The sequence below is a fragment of the Xyrauchen texanus genome, chromosome 5 (assembly GCF_025860055.1).
Source record: "Xyrauchen texanus isolate HMW12.3.18 chromosome 5, RBS_HiC_50CHRs, whole genome shotgun sequence".
NCBI classification, from domain to species: Eukaryota; Metazoa; Chordata; class Actinopteri; order Cypriniformes; family Catostomidae; genus Xyrauchen; species Xyrauchen texanus.
Window position 1 is genome coordinate 47955464 of NC_068280.1, and position 17138 is coordinate 47972601.

The 17138-nt window shown below is 35.4% G+C and overlaps 1 protein-coding gene across 3 annotated transcripts in view; it reads left to right on the forward strand.

Annotated features, from left to right (window-relative positions):
- The window catches only part of pard3ba (par-3 family cell polarity regulator beta a), a 195367-nt gene extending 179489 nt beyond the window's left edge, over positions 1–15878 (forward strand). For all 3 annotated transcript variants that reach the window (XM_052126534.1, XM_052126536.1, XM_052126535.1), the window contains 2 exons: positions 453–523; positions 12304–15878. In XM_052126534.1, coding sequence (XP_051982494.1) covers positions 453–523; positions 12304–12679 — 447 coding nt within the window. In that variant the 3' untranslated portion in view covers positions 12680–15878. The remainder of the gene's footprint in view (positions 1–452; positions 524–12303) is intronic.
- Positions 15879–17138: the final 1260 nt, after the last annotated feature.

Below are 17138 nucleotides of genomic sequence, written 5' to 3' on the forward strand. Positions count from 1 at the left end.
TCAAAGTCAGTTGGTGTAAACAAAATGCAAGTAGCCATTTTGTAGTCATGTGACAAAAATTAAATATCGTGGGACTCCTCAAGACCCTCATAGCTGTGTGAGAATTTCTATAAAAAAGTTTACTCTTGAAATTTTTATGAAAACACTTTGAAAATGTAGGGTTTGTGAATAAAAAATGTATTATACAAGTAATATTAAGTACTTGATGGTTACTATTTATCAAGTCAACTATTTATCATCATTTGTTTTTTTTTTTGTTTTTTTTTAGATAAATGCTATAAATATTTTTTCAAATGTATGAAACCAACATGGACACAAAGATTGCATTGCTATGAATTTGAAACATGTTTTTAAAGATTTTGCATTTTTATGACCTCGGACAACCATATTTGCCAATGGTCCTAATGCATGTTCTGACACATTATCTTATTTGACTTCTCTGTTCTATGCAGATCAGAGGACCTGATCCTCAACTGGTTCCAAGATACAACAACGAAGATCGCCTCTATGCCACTGTGCCCAAGTAAGACCTGTGTTCATTTGTATTTCCGCTTGTCTGCACAGTTTTGCATGTTCCCGTTCCATATGCTGGGCATATGTGTACTGTAGTTTTTCAGAGTCAGTAAAACAAGAAAAGCTGCGTAGGTGGAGGGGACTTTCCTTTCTTACACACACACACACACACACACACACACACACACACACATCTCTCTCTCTCTCTCTCTCTCTCTCTCTCTCTCTCTCTCTCTCTCTCTCTCTCTCTAATCTTCTTTCAGCCCCCTAATTAAATCTAGAGTGTTTGCCTTCCGAGAGCTTTTCTCATCCCGGAATATTCACCTGATCCGCTCTTAAGGGAATGGGATCCAGACAGGAAGCTGGGAATGCTATGATGGCTCACGGCCCAGTTCTTAAGTGCCTCACTCATTCCTCACCAGGATCATACACCATATGACAACCCAAAGGCTCAACTGTGCCCCTCTGTAGTGATCTATGTGGTCTAGAATACAAAGCCACTCGTAGTATAAGTGGTTTAGGCATGGCCATTTAAAGCTGATGTTTGTAATTTTGTTTAATGTTAAAATTAGTTCTTGTGTCACAACTTATCATGCAGAGTCTACTATTATTGGTTGATTTCACCTAAATGTGTAATACTTTGGCTCTGTGATGCTAGTTTACAAACCATATGTTTATTTTATTCTTAATCCAAGACATTTTTGGTTTGAAGGCCTGAAACTAATACTGTTGACAAGTACATAACCACTTCTGCTACACAAGCTGAAATTCACACCCCATAATGCTACACAAGTATGCTTTGCATATGGCTGACTTTTACAAAATTATCTTTTATAAATGTTTGTTCTCATTGTTAGGTTTAGATTTTTCTATGGGGAACATATTGCAGAAGTGGACTAAACTAGGTTTCTGTTCTATTTTCTTTCATTAAGTTTCATGTCATTATTACATTTACCTCAAAGTGAATTACATTCTTTGTATTTTCTTAGCTGCGTTTTGCCAATTTTTGCGTTGTTACATTCCTCACGTTATGTAAAAGAAGTTTCTTTGCGGGGCCTGGGTAGCTCAGTGAGTAAAGACGCTTACTAACACCCCTGGAGTTGTGAGTTTGAATCCAGGGCGTGCTGAGTGACTCCAGCCAGGTCTCCTAAGCAACCAAATTGGCCCAGTTGCTAGGGTGGGTTGTGTGACGTTGGGGTAACCTCCTTGTGGTCGCTATAATGTGGTTCTCGGTGGGGCGTGTGGTGAGTTGTGCGTGGATGTCGCTGAGAATAGCGTGAAGCCTCTACACATGTTACGTCTCCGTGGTAACGCTCAACAAACCACGTGATAAGATGCGCGGATTGATGTCACAGACGCGGAGGCAACTGAGATTCGTTCTCCACCACCTGGATTGAGGCGAGTCACTACGCCACCATGAGGACTTAGAGCGCATTGGGAATTGTACATTCATAATTGGGGAGAAAAAGGGAGAAAATAAAAACAAAGTTTTTTTTACTTTATAATAGTTTATTTTCTAAATGTTTGTTTCTCTTTGATACGCTTAGTTTCGAAAAGTTTTGTTTACTTTACATCTCTTTCTTATTACTTTCATTTCGTTACGTTTTGTTGTTTCATCGTGCAATGCTTTTGTTTATTTTCTAAAAGTTTTGTTCCCTTTTATGTTTTGTTTCTTTGCATTTAGTTTCATTAGTGTGTGTTTAGTTTTCTTTTTAAAGTTGAATGACGTCTTTACATTTGACTTAGTTACGTTTCATCATTGTTTATGATGTTAGATTTCTTGTATTATATTTACCTGTTGATACACACCACCTTTTTGAGCACAAACCATGAAAATGATATACGTGAACTTAAATGGTTGTATTTACTGGACCCTTTGAGTATGGACACAGTTTGAAAGAAGACACTTTGGGCTTTATTTCTCAAGTTTCAGAATTAATATATGTTGTTATTTATTAAAGTTAGAGAAGCTGAAGTTTATAGTAATGGAAATAATTTTTGCTGAACATATTTTATAATCTAAAAAAACAATAATAAAAGAACCAAGACAACCCAGACATACAGTGTTCTCAAAGCCACAAGTCTAATGAAGTTACATTTCAAATTTGAAGTTGATCTAACAAAAAATGAGGTTCCTGCAAGATTTTTTCTCTGTAAAATCGCTGGAAGTGTACAGATTAAAATTAAGGCTCCACCTTTCAAGACGACACAAAATCTGGCTATTATGAATAAAACTACGCCCCATTTTTAAAAATAGACTTTGGAGACAGGCTCATTTTGTTTATGAGACTAATATATAAGATAATATACAGTTTTACAACATGAATGCTGCCCAGATCACATAATGTGTTGAAGAACGATGACGAAGGGTTATTCTTTCAGGCGAGATCTCATGTAAACAATGGAGAATATATCAATATTTCTCAGATTTATCACTTTTATGGACAAAAAGTGCTATTGGATGTTTTCCAAAGAACCCTTGTCATGGACCCACGATTTCATAAAAAAGTAATGAAGTCCCGTTTTCCCGTTTTCATTTGTACTCCTGGTACAAATAACTAAATTGCTGTTTCTGGAGCATTGCTATCGTGAAACAGATTGAACCCTTAGACCTTTGAAAAGATGTATAATTTGTTAACATTAATTACATTTATAGATGGTAAATTATATATTAAATGTAAGCAGAATGAAGTCTCTACCACGTGTGGGGGAATTGCGTATCAACAGGTTACTTTATATTTTGCTTCTCTTTGAAAAGTTTTGTTCTATTTTTAGGTTTAGTTTTTTTTATCAAAGTTTCATTCTCTACATTTATTTTCTTTGTTTTGTTACATTTTCAGTTATGTTCATTGCATTACGCTTCACTTCTTTTTGAAAAATGTAGTTTCCTTTAATTTTATTTTCATTTTAAAAAGTTTTAGTCTCTTAAAGGCATCATGACTGTCTGAAATGCTCAATTTTGGCCTAAGTGCCTACTTAAAACTTCAACATAAACGCCCACTGTTATGATTGGCTAACATTGTGCAGCCCCTCAAATAAAGCCATATTTGAACCTCAATCAGAAGAGAATAAACCTGCTCCACAAGATTAGAAAACAAAATTTCAGGGTTTACACACAATGCCTTACTGTAAGCACAGCATCGCCATTAACTGTCAAACAGTATGACATTTGAAATATTCATGAAGGAAACTGTTTACTTACGGTTTTGCGATCAGGTCGATCGTGTTTTTAACTGTGCCATCCTTCAATAACGGTTCTTTTGCTAAGCTTGAATCGTATTATGAATTGTTCACAAACAATTCACACTGATATGAACTGCAAAACCACACATGCATAGTCTAAAACATAATGAAGACACCCACACATACATTATCATCGTGTACTGAAGTCAAGAGCCATCAAAACGGTCAAAGATGTCCTTCTAGTGCATGTTTACATATACCAGTCATTAAAGATAGCACAGGCGAAAGAACAGTTTGTCCTTAAAAAAGCAAGAGGCAGTGGCTAAATGACAGAATATTCTGTCTCCTTTTCAGAGTTGTATCTTGACACGTGTCTTTTAAAAGCGGTGCGAGATACACAACAGCTTTCAAAGATGTCTGTCTAATGCATGTTTATATACAAAAAATAATTCAAAATAGTCCAGATGGTCCCCTTTGGTTATCAGGAGTAGTTAGGCCACACTAGGCCTGTTTGTCCTGCACTTTCTTTCCAAAAGGAGGACCAGTGGGTGGGGCCAAGGATGCAATGACAAAGTAGGCGTAGATGTTGTTGCCGTAGAGGTGGTCATGAATTAATGGGCCCACAAATTACATGCAGCTAGATTTTTAATAAATGCTTTTATTAACTTTTCATGTCACTACATTACATTTTGCTAAGTTACATTTTGTTTGAATGCTTTTCATTTCTTGAAACTAAATTTCTTTAGATTTAGTTTCTTTGCATTTTGTTTATTTAAAAAAATAAATCTTATGTTAAGTTCTATGCACATTATATTATAATGGTGTACCTTGGTGTACAATGTAAATACCAGGGTGTATGACTATGGTAATCATTAAGTACCATTGTATTAGTATGTGCATTTTTTATTTTATTTAGTTTTTAGACATTCTACCTTGGTTACACTGTCATGTAAATGCCATAGATTATATGGTATGCAAATACCATAGTTTTACCATCTCATACCATCTTTCTACCATGGTACTACCACTGTACTTTTTTAAGGGGACCCTCAATACACAAGGTCGATTAAACTGTAGTTATTTGTTACCAAGTAATCTGGATTTGGACTTTTTTAGGCCTTTGAAATCCATATCATAGTATATCTTCTTGAATCTAGAACTGTAAAATAAATGTATAGGGCCTTTAACACTTACACGTGTTCCGCTGAGACATCAGAGCAAGTTGGACTAAAGTTTTTCTTTCTCATAAAATCATTTATTTTCACTTCTCTTGTGCTCCCCATCTTGTTTTGATTTTTTTTCTCCCCCAAAAAGTAAACTCCCACCTCAGCCCTCCTGCGACTTCCAGCTCTCCCTGGAGCAGCAGTGCGGCTCCACAGTTGCAATGTATTCATATGAGAGAACTATTTAAATGAAATGAAATACATTTTTCAGCGTTGAACTTTGTGCTGTAGTTCCCTCGGGCTGCTCATTCAGGCCCATTTCCTTTCAAATGACTGCGCTGTGATACATTAGCATTTATTTCCCTGCTCACTACTTCTCTCTCTCTCTCTCTCTCTCCTCTCCCTCTCTCTCTCTCTCTCTCACACTCTATGTGTGAATGTGTGTGTGGGGCGGTCAAAGCAAAAGTGCTTGTTTCTGTCTTTTTACGAAAAGTTGCTCAAGGCTGCAAGTGATCACTTCAAACAGTGTGTCATTACTCTTGCCTCAGAGAGCAGTTTTGTCCTGTGTTCATCTGTAGGAACTATCAAACGGCAGCCTCACCGAGTCTCCTGGTTGGGTAGTTTAGATGGTGGTTAATAAATAAAATCTTCTCCTGGATTACAAGTGGATTAAACTAGGTTTCTATTCTGCTCATTTAATTTAGTTTCATTTAAGTTTTGTTTAATTGTTACATTTGTTTTGTAAATTAATTTAGTTGCATTCCAACTCTTTTTGCATTACGTTATGTTTTCCATTTAAAGTTGCCTTCGGTTTACAGTATATTTTGTTTCTTTTATAAAACGTTTTGTTCTCTTTGTTGCATTGTTTATTTTCGAAAAGTTTGGTTCCCTTTACGATTCTTTTCGTTATTTACATTTTGTAAAGAAAATTGCATTTCATTGTGCTACGATTCGTCATTGTTTTAGTTACGCTATTTTTCTTCTTAAAGTAGCCTTCTGTTTACATTATATGTTGTTTCTTTTTGAAAGTATATTTCTCTTTACATTTCTTTGTTGCATGACATTTTTTGGATTTTTTCAGAACGTATCATTCTTTTAGTTAGTTTTAGTTTCTTACCGTAAAGTTTTTATTCTCTGCTTTTTATTTATTTCAGTTTTATTATATTCAGTTGCGTTTCATTGTGCTACGTTCCGTCATTGTTTGCGTTGCGTTATGTTTATTAAAATTGCCTTCTCTGTTCATGATATTTAGTTTATTTTAATAGTTTCGTTCTTCTCTCTTTTTATTATTTCTGATTCTCTACGTTTTTTTTCTTCTTTCATTTCATTGTGCTACAGTATTTCTTTTTGGAAAGTTTCCTTCCATTTATGCTTCTTTTCATTATTTTCATTTCATTATGTTTTGTTGCATTGTGCTATACTTTTTCTACGTGTCTTATCATTTTTAAATTTTTGTAGTACTTTTTTGTATCTTTTTTTTTTTTTTTGGCATTTCACTGCATTACTGTATGTTTGGTTACTTTTTGAAAACCTTTACTTCATACTATGTTTCGTTGCATTAAATGTTTTAAAGTTCTCTTTCTTACGTTTCATTGCATTACACTTGTTGCGGTTCGGTGGATTTAATTTATATTCTACTGGACTACATCAAACATATCCAACAGGGTTCTGTCATAGGGAGAAGGGTCTTGCTTGCTTCTTTTCCTAAACCCTCTTCCTAAACTACAGAAAAGTTTTAATTTGTTTATTATAATAAACTTTCTAAACGCTTTGCTTTGCTTCTCAGTTCAAGGCATTTGCATACAAAAGAATCATTTCAATGAACGTTTTACCTCAGTAAGAGGTGAAGAGCTCGTCTCTACCAGACTCACCAGCTAATCGGCCTTAGTCTTAAGCTTCATTTGATTGGATAAAGATTGAACAAACACAGGAGGTCACGCGACACTACGGTCGTGCAAACGGGGTCATTACAGAATCCACCAAGGACTGTTTACATCTCAGCATGTGTTTGACATTACAGCACATCAAAAATGAGAGTTTCTGAAACCACAAGCATTTATTTAAATGCAAGAGATGGCTCCATGTTGCTGAAACTGCCAGGAGAGCCATACTCAAAAAAGCCACCAGTTGTGCAACTGCCAATAAAAGCAGCACTCCTGAGAACATTCAGATGGACTAGAGATCATGCAGTGAAATTATGATTTAAAAGTATTCGTTTATTTAAGATGGCAAGATACTGCTGCAATATAAAGGATTTTTTTTGTTTGAGATGATCACAAAAGAGTGTGGTTTGCTTTGTTCATTTTGGCAACAGAAATCACAATGACTTCTTTTCATTCTCTCGTGACATCTCTCTCAGCATATTATTGCGTTTTGGCTGCGGATGCCGTTTCGCTTCCAAGTAAATAAAGCACAGTGACTATTCTGTTTTAACATTGTTTGCCTTGAAACTCAGAAGCCGTAATGAAATCAGAGTTTGGAAATGAAACTGTTATTTTGCTGTCTGCCTGCATCAGCTCATGTTTTCCTTGTGGCATTAATGTCTAGAGCTGGTGCCATAAATGTAATGTGTAAATTCTATATACTGTACATAATGGGCAATAGATTGACAGATTGATTGACTGTGTATCTATCTATCTGTCTGTATGCTTATATAGATAGACTGTCTGTCTATCTATCTGTCTTTCTGTCAGTTCAAATGGATTTATGGACTATCTATCTGTCGTTGTCTGTCTGTCAGTCTATGTATCATTCTATCTATATGTCTGTCCATCCATCCGTCTGTCTGTCGTCTATCTATCATCTATCTATCTGATTATATAGATAGACGGTCGGTCTGTCAAGCTGTCTGTATGTCTATCTTTCTGTCTGCTATCTATCTATCTACGTGTCTGTATATCTGTCTGATTATATAGATGGAATGTCTGTCTCTCTTTTGTGTCTGTATGTCTATCTATCTCTCTGCTATCTATCTATCTGTGTACATGTCTGTATGTCTGTCTGATTATATAGATAGATTGTCTGTCTGTCTGTCTTTTTTGTGTCTGTATGTCTATCTATCTGTGTACATGTCTGTATGTCTGTCTGATTATATAGATAGATTGTCTGTGTCTTTTTTGTGTCTGTATGTCTATCTATCTGTGTACGTGTCTGTATGTCTGTCTGATTATATAGATAGAATGTCTGTCTATCTAGCTGTCTGTCAAGCTTTCGGTCTATCTATCTACTGTAGCTAGATGTCTGTTTATCTATCTGTCTGGCTTTTTTGTCTCAGTATGTCTATCTGTCTCTGTCTGTCTATCTATAGATTGTCTGTCTGTCTGTCTGTCTGTCAGTTCAGATGGATATCTATCTATCTGTCATCATCTGTCTGTCAGTCTATGTATCTGATTATATAGATAGACAGCTAGATAGACAGTCTGTCAAGCTTTCTGTCTGTCTATCGTAGCTAGACTTCTATTTGTCTGTCTATCCATCTATTTATCTGTCTGACTTTATAGATTGTCTGTCTGTCTGTCTGTCTGTCTGTCTGTCTTAAATACAGACACATACTGTACCTACATACTATAGTTTTCTGATCTTGTTATTGTGGTTTATTGTTTAGCACATTGCTATACAGTAAACTCTGAGTCAACCCGTTAATCTATTCTCACTCATTGACTGCTCACCAGTCCATCCTGTTATGTACAAATCAACACACCCTCCTTTGTTACCCCTCACCCACCAGCTGTTTGGCATTGTATGTGTGTGTGTCTCTGGGGGAGGACACAAGAGTCGAGGTCAAATTAGGAGCCAACAGAAGAATTTCCTTCCGAACGTCTTGGGCAGGTGCAGAGAGCTCATGCGAACGAATTCCTCCCTTGTCGTAAGACGGAAAATATTCTAGTGGACGTCTCGCTCACACACATGCGGTTCTTCGAGGTTCGGGTTGTTGATTGGTGGTGGTGTGTGAGATGGATTGCAGGACTTGTCATTACTTTGTTTTTACTCATGTATATTAAGTCACCGCCTACCGTATGCTTTAGTTTCTGTTCCACACTCAAACACACATGCTAACTTTCAAGCACGCTCAAAATCACACATTATAAATGTGAATTGAAAACAATGACCTGCAGTTGTTCAAATAAGCATTTGTGCTACAATAACACTTACAAACATGACCTTTACCATAACAGTTTGTGTGTTACTTGTTTAAACAGTTTTGACCACCCCAGCTTGAGACAACTATAAGTAAGCCTGTTAACTAAAATTACAAAAATTATAAGTTAACTAAAATGATTGCTCTGTTCGTAGCAACCTTATCACTCCGACACATTAATATTGTCTCGACCAATAATGTGATTTGGGGCGGGGCTCTCTGTTTCACAGATGAATGACAGACAAAGTGAGTTATTTTTCAGTAGCTTGAAAGTAGCTCAAAATAGTAATTTTTTTTTTTTAAAAATAGCTGTGTAATGTGATTTTATTTGTTTTATTCTATTTTTAAGTTCACATTAGATCGCGTATTCAGTGTAACATCTGAGCAATCAAAGACGATGATCAATCAAAACAAATGTATTAAATCATTTTCATTAAATTCAATCAAAATAATAAATCAATCAAAAACAACAACAACAAATCCTAAATAATATCCCACTTGATTTTTGTGGCGTGTAAATGATGCTCTTTGTAATTGGATTACTTAATCTGACAATTATATTATTTTATAGATGTTTCCCTCCTTATGTAACTCAAATGAAGTTATCTACTTTTTGTTAGTTATGTATAGTGTTGCAAACTACTTTTTCACAAGTAGCTTGCAGCTTCACAAACTACACATTCAGAGTGGTTTTTCAAATGTAAACACGTGCTTCCCCTCTTTATCTCATACACGTACTTATTCATTACCTCTCTCACAAACACATACACTATTACCGACACACACATCTGGCCATCACACACACACACACACACACACACACTGCTCACTCAGCTGTGACCCTAAGCCTCTGGGCTTACTCTGGGTCACTGTATCACAGGGTCAGTTGTAGGGTACAGATGCTGTGAGCTTGCTCACACTAGTGTTTGTGTCTGTCCCAGTGGAGATGCTCTCTGTGTGTGTGTGTGTGTGTGTGTGTGTGTGTGTGTGTGTGTGTGTGTGTGTGAGCTTGGTTTAATCCTCAGCTGCCAGCACACAGTATATAACACACAGCATTTATTCTTATGGCTAATCAAGCATGAAGCCCTGTATTTATCTCAGTCTAGTGTAAATGGAGTATAATAGTTTAAATGAGACTTATATCATATGTTCAAGAGTATATCACAGTACAGTTTTAGTATATGTGAAGTATATAGCATTTATTCAAGATTAAATGGGATGTGTATTATACATTTTAGTGTAAATTGGGTATAAAATATCAATTCTATTGTATATGAGGTCGTGACCCAAAAATAGGTTGCAAGTCTGTTGTGATAGGGTTGTGGAGAGAATGCTAAATGCATAACGTATAATCATGCATTTAGGATAGCAAAAATAAATGAATAAATCAATTATCACATTTCAAAAGGGAGGAGAAAATGCTTCACATATCTTTTGTTGATGACGTTGAGTTGATATCTGATATTTTGGCACAAATTCATCCGTCACTGGGTAGAAACAAGCAAACGAGTCATGGACAGGTTGCTTTTGCAGTGTGAATTACAGCCCTATAACTACATTTCACATACACCAATCGGCCACAACATTAAAACCACCTGCCTAATATTGTGTAGGTCCCCCTAGTGCCACCTAAACAGCGCCAAACCACATCTCAGAATAGCATTCTGAGATGATATTCTTCTCACTACAATTGTACAGAGCAGTTATCCGAGTTACCGTAGACTTTATGTTGGTGCCAGATGGGCTGATCTCTAGAATTTACTCCGAATGGTGCCAAAAACATCCAGTGAGTGGCAGTTCTGTCTACTCCTTGTTGATGAGAGAGATCAACAGAGAATGGCCAGACAGTTTTGAACTGACAAAGTCTATGGTAACTCAGATAACCACTCTGTACAATTGTGGTGAGAAGAATATCATCTCAGAGTGCTATTCTGAGATGTGGTTTGGTGCTGTTTTGGTGGCACGAGGGGGACCTACACAATTTTAGGCAGGTGGATTTCATGTTGTGGCCGATCGGTGCAGATTGTTATTTTTGGTACTCTGTTGGGCTGCAACTAGTCCAATGTAAAAACCTTTATCAAAACCACAGTATTTGAGTTGCATATCATATATTCTAGCATAAAGGAGGTATTTCATATTTAAAATGCCCTATATTATTATTATTCTTCTCACATCTTTACATTTATAAAAGTTTAACCAGTTTAGTTACCCATTCAAAAATATTGCCTGTTGCAAATGTCTAGGGAACATTGCCTCAAAAGTTCTGAAGTTTGCCGCAAATAACCCACTCATGCGCACTGGAAAAGATTGCAGTCACAGGTTTTTAACTGTAGCAGAGAACGGTAGATCTTCAATGATATATTCCCTGAGGTCTTACAAATGTTCATTCCTGTTTAATCCACCTGCAATAATTAACCATTAGTTTACTGTAAACATGATATTACTCTTCATAGGAGCATTTGAATTATGAGCGCTGTCAATAGAGCCCTTCTGAAAGAACAAAACGAAACCACAATAGTCACTTTGTAATATTAGTCCGGAGTCTTCAGTCTGGCTATGTTTGGGCTTTATCCGTCTTCAACAGTTACACACACACACACACACACACACACACACACACACACACACACACACACACACACACAGTGTTCAGTTCTTGGGTGGTCAGAGCTGACAGACCCATTACACACACTGTTGATGGATAATACCCACACACACACACACACACACACACCCCTACAAAATCTCACAGTGGGAGTGTGCAATCTTCACTCTCACACACACACACACACACACGCACACACTTTCTGTTTGTAACTAACTTTGACAGGTGAAATAGTGAACAGACTACTCACGCATTGGAGTGAGCTATATTAAACATCAAACACTGCTCGCATGAAAGCTTCACACATGTTGTAAAGTGTTGTGCTGTATAGCACAGGATTTGACATAAAGGTTGCCCGCAAACCCGCGTTGTTATTTTGTTAAAGGCAACATTTGAGCTTGATGGACATAAGACGGATGCAACCCTCAGATAAACAATGTAGGCAATGACCTTGAAAATATTAAAGCCTATAAATAGGTCGTTGACATGACATACTTTGAGAAATGTAATGTTGTGTGACGTGCTTTATAAGCACATTTTGATCATTATTTTGCATGCCATCTTTATGACTCCATATTAATTCAATTACATGAAATATTAGCATTTTTTAAAATTAAGTTGTTCAAAGGGCATTTTAAATGGTCAGAAAATGCACCTAAAATATAAACTTATTTTATATATATATGTTATCTGTTTTCCAGGAGAATGCCAGTGGAGGACTTCCCCAACCAGAACTGGGCCAACCAGAGAGATCTGGGCAATTACCCGAACCCCACTTATGAGTACCCAAATCAAGAGGCCTATCAAGACAACTATCCTCTGCGCTCAACCCGTTTACCTGTACCCAGATACACAGAGGGTGCCGGTGGTACATACCCCACCCCTCCAATGCCACAGAGGGGTCCTCTGAGACAGGATGTCCCTCCCTCGCCCAATCCTGGTGCCAGAGGGCCACCGCGATATGAAACGTTAAATCAGGGGAACTATCGGACGGCGAGTCCTGATCGCTATGGTGCGTACGGCGATGAACAATACCAAGACCCCAGACAGAAGAACCCCATGATTGGTGCTGTCTAGAAAAGGAAGAATTAGGTTTGCGTTCTCACCAAAACATGTCCAAGTCACGTTTCAGCCCAAAATCAATCAAATAAAAATATATATTTTGCATAAAGATAATGATGGCTATATTATTAACATTTGTATTTATTGTATTGTGACATTATTTCATGATTTAAAGGCAAATTCTTGCTCAAAATTGTCATTACCTTAATGTCTTTTTGAGTTTTTGTTTTTTTTGTTTTGTAATTCTAGTACTGTTTTTATATATATATATATCAGTGTAACTTAAAAGCAGTACAACAAATATATTTTCTCGCTTTGCAGTAATAAGTATTTGATTTTTTGTATTACGGTAATGAGAATTGGGGGAAGTTTGCTTGGATGTCATGAAAGTAATGTCACAATGCAAAGAAATCCTAATGATCTTGTTACATTGTGACTATTTTTATTACATTTAAGCACATTATCATTACCATTATGCATCGAGACGATTTACTCATTTCATTCTCATTTCTAATTATTTTATTTCAATCAGCTTAACTTAAAGGCAGTACAATACATACTACCATGATAACCATATAAATAACGATTTACGATTTAAATATACGATTACTTTTTTGCATTGAAGTCATATATTTTATTATTATTATTATTATTATATATTATTTTGCATTACAGTTAAAAAAAAATGGTGGGGGTGGGGGGCTTAATTGTCATGAAAATAATGTAACAATGCAAAAAATTAATTTTTTATTATAATCAAACACATTTTTGCACGAAATGATCATTACCACTTTATCACATTACGTTTGAGGGTTTTTATTCTAAATGGTGATTCTCATTACATTCTCTTTACTGTAATGCAGTCATTTTGTACTTTTTTATTTTATTTTATTATTATTATTTTTTAATCAGCATTACTCAAAGGCAGTACAAAAATATTTCCATCATGTATAAACGTAAAAAAATTAATTTATTCAAACTAAGATTTTTGTATTTTTTAATAATAATAATGAGAATTGTGGATAAATGTGCTTTATTGTCATGAAAGTAATGTAACAATGCAAAAATTACTTTATGATCTTAAAAATGGCTTTTATTACAATTAAACACATTTTTGCACAAAATGATCACTACCATCTTAGATTACTTTTGAGGGTTTTTTAAGTTCTCAATAGTGATCCTGATTAGATACCAAGAATGCTTTTTATTATTATAATTATAATTTTTTCTAATATTTATTGCATTACAGTAATGAGAATTGTGGATAAATGTGCTTAATTGTCATAAAAATAAGCAGTATTTTCTTTAAGCAAAATATAATTAGTTTTTTCTTTTATTTTTGGGGTGAAATATGGCCCGGATATGTTTTTGACAGGTTTTGTGAGATTCCCCCTCATATCAGATGCCCCGATTCTTTTAACTTTTTCATTTGGAGACCGTAAAGGAACAATCTGATTAAACTCCTTTTAATAAATGTGTATGAATGTGCATGTTATATCCATGAATTACTTACAGTAGTTCTCTTAACATCAGTTTGATTCCCCGTATACACTCGTCTCAGTTCTGTTTGCGCATTCACTTGTACAGATGCAGGAATGCTTGTACGGTTTGTATATATGTATGTTTTGCTAGTATTTAATTCATGATACCACACAAACGTGTTGATGATATTCCACCGTTGTTGGTATGGACATTTGTACCTCTTATTTCTTCTTATTATTGATGTATCCATTGTCTTACAATAGTATCCAAAAATGCCTACTTGTTTTACGGTTTTCTCCAGAGCATATATATTTGGGTGCCTTATGCTAGCTTGGGGAAGTTTTTAAATGTGGAGAAATTTACATTCAGGTTACTCGTCCAAATTGAGTTTTGTTGTGGTGATGATTTATACTGTATTTTGGATCTTTCTGTATTTGTATTGAATTTGATTAACTTTGTATTCTTTTCTGATTCCTGTTATCCCAAAACGCTCTGTTAACGTTGCAGTTGCGGTTGTTTTTATTCTATGAAGAAACTCTACACTTTCAAGAGTGGTTTCCCTTGCGAGGTTCAAAGATATTCTTTCCCACACCTCCCTCCTCAATTTATCTTTCCAAGGCTGTTCTGAGGCCCAAAAACAACGAAACGGGCGGAACACAAGGTTAGACAAATAGCTGATCCCATGTCAAAGCCTCTCCGTGTTGTGACTTTTGTTGTCAATGTTTTAACGTTCCTGCCATTTGTTTTCCCTCTATTGCTGGTAACCGTCTCTTTTCGTCTTTATCGTAACGCTGCGATGTGTCGTTTGAAACGCTGCACCCTAGATGCAATATACTTTAATACCGCTTTTCCCCAAAGCTCTCATATTGCACAATCTTTGTAGTAGTTGGATCAGCAGTGCTTTAAAACATGACTCCCTGATGTCCTTGGTATGTAAAATTATCTGTGTTTATGATAGTTAGAAAGCAGCACTGAGAGTCAAAACAGGATCCCTCAAGAATCAGCTCAAACTCAATACTTTTTTGCAGAATGCCACTTTTAGTTTTTGCACATACATGTAAACTTGATGCCTAATAAAGGAGTTTATTTAAGCGAGATCTGTCTGACACTGTTTATGAGAGCTCTGAGAAGCATATGCGAGTGTGATTTAAAGTGGTGTGACAATTTTGTGTTTTTCTTGTTACTGAAATCTTTTTTTTTATGGTATTTTTTATATCACATTTTTCTTTAAATGGAAAATCCACTGTATGTTATGTTAATTTAGTTTGATTTGAATGGTTTTATGGAATAATTTTGTAGTTGCCACTAAATAACTTAACTGATTCATTTGCAGGAAGTTTATCTTAATACTTTTTAGTGAAAGAAAATGTGTTGATTTGTATGTAATTCAACAAATTGAAAAAGTCTAAAGTTTTACGAAGTTTTTTAAATCAAGATCCTTGGTTGTGAAATCAGATATCATGGATGTACATCACAAATTAATGTTGTCTTTGTGGTTTTTATACTTTATTCTTTATTATTATAATCATTATTATTTTAAAGCAGGGCTTTTATTTTATTTTTTACAAAAATGTTCAATGTAAACAACTTAAGCATTCCAAAATAGATGTTCTAGATTTTTTTATTTTTTTTTGGTAATAAACTGGTTTTATGGGTTATGACGTCATATTGATTATGCAGTGCAAATGTGTTTTGTGTCCATTGTTCTCTTGTACAGTGTTACAGCTCCATAATCAAATGTACTCTAGTGATGACTGAGCGAGCATAGTTATCTAACATTACTGATAATTACTGCAGCTGATTAGTACTAATTCATCCTCTACCAATTAAGCTATGGAGGTCTGTGCTGGAGTTATTAGGGTCTAATTGACCTATTTGGGAAAATTTGCTGATTAGGAAATTTGCCGTTAAAGTGTTTGCATAAATCTGGAGAGACTCTCTCAGTTTAATTAACCAGCGTGATGACAGAGAAAGAGGCATTAAGTGTGAATAGACAGACTTATAAGAGCACCGTCAAACAAAAGGTAGGTCAAATGTGACTAGATGAAATCTTTTCTGTGATTATGTCAGTTTAATCCTCATTATTTGGGCAAAAGACTTCATTCCATGGAGAAATCATATGCCACGGTGGTTCACCATGTAGACCAGAGTATAAGTTAAAGGTGTATTTCACCCAAAGTATCACGTGTCTGGATTGGTTACGAGGCACTTCTGATTACCTATTGGCACCATTTATGTGGCAAGTTTGAATTGCACAAGCGCAAATTCGATTTGAGGGTGGTGGGGGGCTTTTGTGTACCTCACAAAAAGCTGTCGTATGACTTCAAAAGACTTGGGCCGTTCACATCAAGCACATTTTTTTGCGTCTGTCCATACTGGTTTTTTTTTTCTATGTAAACATGCGCAAGACTTACGTTTTTGACAGTTGTGCCACGTCTAGCTTTTTTTTAATGCAGGATCAAGTTAAAAAGATCTTCAGCATCGTGAGACACCTGCTTTTTTGCTCATGGTGCTGCTTTTAGCTTTTTGGAGTGGCCTGTAGAAGTCTAGCACTCAAGATGAATGGACTAAGTGCTTTTTAGGGTTGTCACGATTGCAAAATTGTAGTAGTCGTTACTGTCACTAGTAAAATTGTATTTTATGATACCAATTTCGATACCACAGCAAAATTTGTTCGTAATGTGCTGTTGAAAAAACTCCTTTTAGACTTTTTAAAAAGGTAAATTAACAAAATTAGTACCCTTTTAAGTGTTTAAGTAAACATTGCTTTAAATTTAGTTTTTTTGTTGGGTCCTACTGAAATAGTTTTATTTTTTACCAAATACTGTTTTCCATTTTATTTTATTTTTGTTTTAAAGTTTTATTTGATTTCATCATCAAAATGGATTCTAATCAAATTAATGAATAAAACTTTAATCAAGTAAAAATTTTTTTTTTTTTTTGTTTTATCAAATGAAATGCTTCTGTAAAAATCTGAACAGCATAATATAAA